This window comes from Urocampus carinirostris, chromosome 1, assembly GCF_059441175.1.
Source record: "Urocampus carinirostris isolate Australia breed hairy pipefish chromosome 1, RoL_Ucar_1.0, whole genome shotgun sequence".
Taxonomy (NCBI): Eukaryota; Metazoa; Chordata; class Actinopteri; order Syngnathiformes; family Syngnathidae; genus Urocampus; species Urocampus carinirostris.
In genome coordinates, this window is record NC_142349.1 from 71,868,950 (window position 1) to 71,871,449 (window position 2,500).

The 2,500-nt window shown below is 43.2% G+C and overlaps 1 protein-coding gene across 1 annotated transcript in view; it reads left to right on the forward strand.

The window, feature by feature from the left end:
• The window catches only part of LOC148376735 (tissue factor-like), a 29,140-nt gene that overhangs the window by 4,088 nt on the left and 22,552 nt on the right, over positions 1 to 2,500 (forward strand). The window contains exon 2 of the mRNA XM_088350225.1: positions 2,481 to 2,500. This exon is cut by the window's right edge and continues 95 nt beyond it. Coding sequence (XP_088206351.1) covers positions 2,481 to 2,500 — 20 coding nt within the window. The remainder of the gene's footprint in view (positions 1 to 2,480) is intronic.

The following is a 2,500-nucleotide window of genomic DNA, read 5'->3' on the forward strand; positions in this document are numbered from 1 at the left end:
TACTTTCTTTTTTTTCTCTCCATCTTTTATTTTCATTCTTCATTTTTTCTTTCTATTTCTTTCTTTCTTTCTTTCTCTCCATCTTTTATTTTCATTCTTCCTTTTTTCTTTCTATTTCTTTCTTTCTTTTTCTTTCCTTCTTTCTTTCTTACTTTCTTTTTTTCTCTCCATCTTTTATTTTCATTCTTCATTTTTTCTTTCTATTTCTTTCTTTCTTTCTCTCCATCTTTTATTTTCATTCTTCCTTTTTTCTTTCTATTTGTTTCTTTCTTTCTTTCTCTCCATCTTTTCTTTTCATTCTTCATTTTTTCTTTCTATTTCTTTCTGTCTTTCTTTCTTTCTTTCTGTCCAACTCTCCTTTTCATTCTTCCTACCTCATTAGTCCGGCCCCTGAGAGAATGTTTGTTCTATCTTGTGGCCCCCCGCGTTTAAATGAGTTTGACACCCCTGGGTTAAGTAGACCAGAGTATTTTTTTTACAACTCGTTTAGTTGTCATCGTGAAAGATTTTGCTATTTCGACATCAAATCGTTGAGGATTCAGTGACTCGTGGTTGTGTCATCACCCGTCACTGAAACGTCTTCTCGAAATCAATTCCATCGAGTCACCCGAGTTCCTCGGAGCTAATGACGTATTTTGTCAACTTTAGTCCAACCGACCTCAGAGGTTGTCAGATTGGTAGGAATTGGTATCGTTGGTATCGATCCGATCCAAGTCATTAAAGGATAGTATCGTTCGATACTGATCGGATACTGATACTTTTTGCCCGATGAAGGCCCCTTGAGGTACTTGATAATATACAATAACAGTTCATGTCATGGGAACCTGTCGTGGGTTCAAATCCAGCTCCAGACTTCCTGTGCGGAGTTTGTATGTTCTCCCCGTGCTTGCGTGGGTTTCCTCCGGGCACTCCGGTTCTCCCACGTTCCAAAAAACATGCATTTCAGGTGAATTTGCCGGTCCAAATTGTCCCTAGGTGTGAATGAGCGAATGAGTTGTCTGTCCCTGTGTGCCCTGCGATTGGCTGGCAACCAGTTCAGGGTGTCCCCTGCCCACTGCCCGGAGATGGCTGGGATGGGCTCCAGCCCCCCCGCGACCCTAATGAGGATAAGCAGTACGGCTAATGAGATGAGATTATATGTATATATATATATATATATATAGTCAAACCAAAAAAAGTTGCATTGCGACGAAAATACAAACATAACAAAGTTAACTTGGCAACTATCATACCTTCCATGTCAAAATACTTTGGAAATGAAGTCAAAGTGCAAGCGGTGAAAATAGTCTAAAGTGAAACAGAAGAGGGAGAGAGAGAGAGAGAAAGAGAAAGAAAGAAAGATAGAAAGAGAGAAAAAGAGAGAGAAAGAAAGAGAGACACAGAGAGAGACACAGAGAGAGAGAGAGAGAATGACAAACACAGATCAAGAAAACCAGAGACAGAAAGTGAGAGAGAGAGAGAGAGAGAGAGAGAAACAGAGAGAGAGAGAGAAAGAGAGAGTGTGACAAAACAGAGGGACAGATAAAGAGAGAGAAAAGACAGACAGAGACCGACACAAAAAGAGAGAGACAGAGAGAGGGAGAGAGAGATAACGACAAACACAGGTCGAGAAAAACAGAGACAGAAAGTGGGGGAGAAACAGAGAGAGAGAGAGAGACGAACAGAAAGAGATTGACAAAACAGAGAGATAGATAGAGAAAAGACAGACACAGAGAAAGACAGAGACGGACACAAAAAGAGAGAGAGAGAGGGGGGAGAGAGAGAGGAAAGACAGACGGACACAAAGAGAGAAAGACAGAGACGGACACAAGAAGAGGGAGACAGAGATAAAGAGAGAGACAGAGAGAGAGGGAGAAAACGACAAACACAGATCGAGAAAACCAGAGACAAAAAGCGGGAGAGCGAGAAAGAGAGAAAGAGAGAGAGAGAGAGGGAGAGAAATAGTAAGGCAGAAGGAGAGAGAGAGAGAGAGAGAGAGAGAGAGAGAGAGGGTCGTAGGCAGGAGGCAGACAGGTAACAAGGCAAAACGGGTCAGGTAACAGGAGGCAGGAAGAACGGGCGTAATCAGGTACAGAAACGTGTCAATAACGAAGATCAGGCAGGAAAAATGTTTCGCAGAAACGGAGTCGGACGGGAATGCTCACTGAGTGGAATACAACAGTTCGCAACGATCTGACAATCACTGAGAGGAAGCCGGGGGGGTTTTATTTACCAAATAAACAACACAAACAATTCTTTCGGCGTTTTCTTAGATCTTAGTTCAATCCACGATGACGATGTTGTCGTCTGCTACCAAGCAGGGGCGGTGCCAGCAGGGCGCCATGGCAACCGTCCAGATCCTGACAGTAGGTCTGACAAGCATGTAGTCTTTCCCCTGGTTTCCCAGCTCATTTTCCTCCACCAGATGGAGTCTCACCATGGCCACTGGCTGTGCCCCTAACCATTGGCTAATGTGTGTTTCTGTTTCTGTCCCGGATCAGATGAAGACGTACCCAAAGCA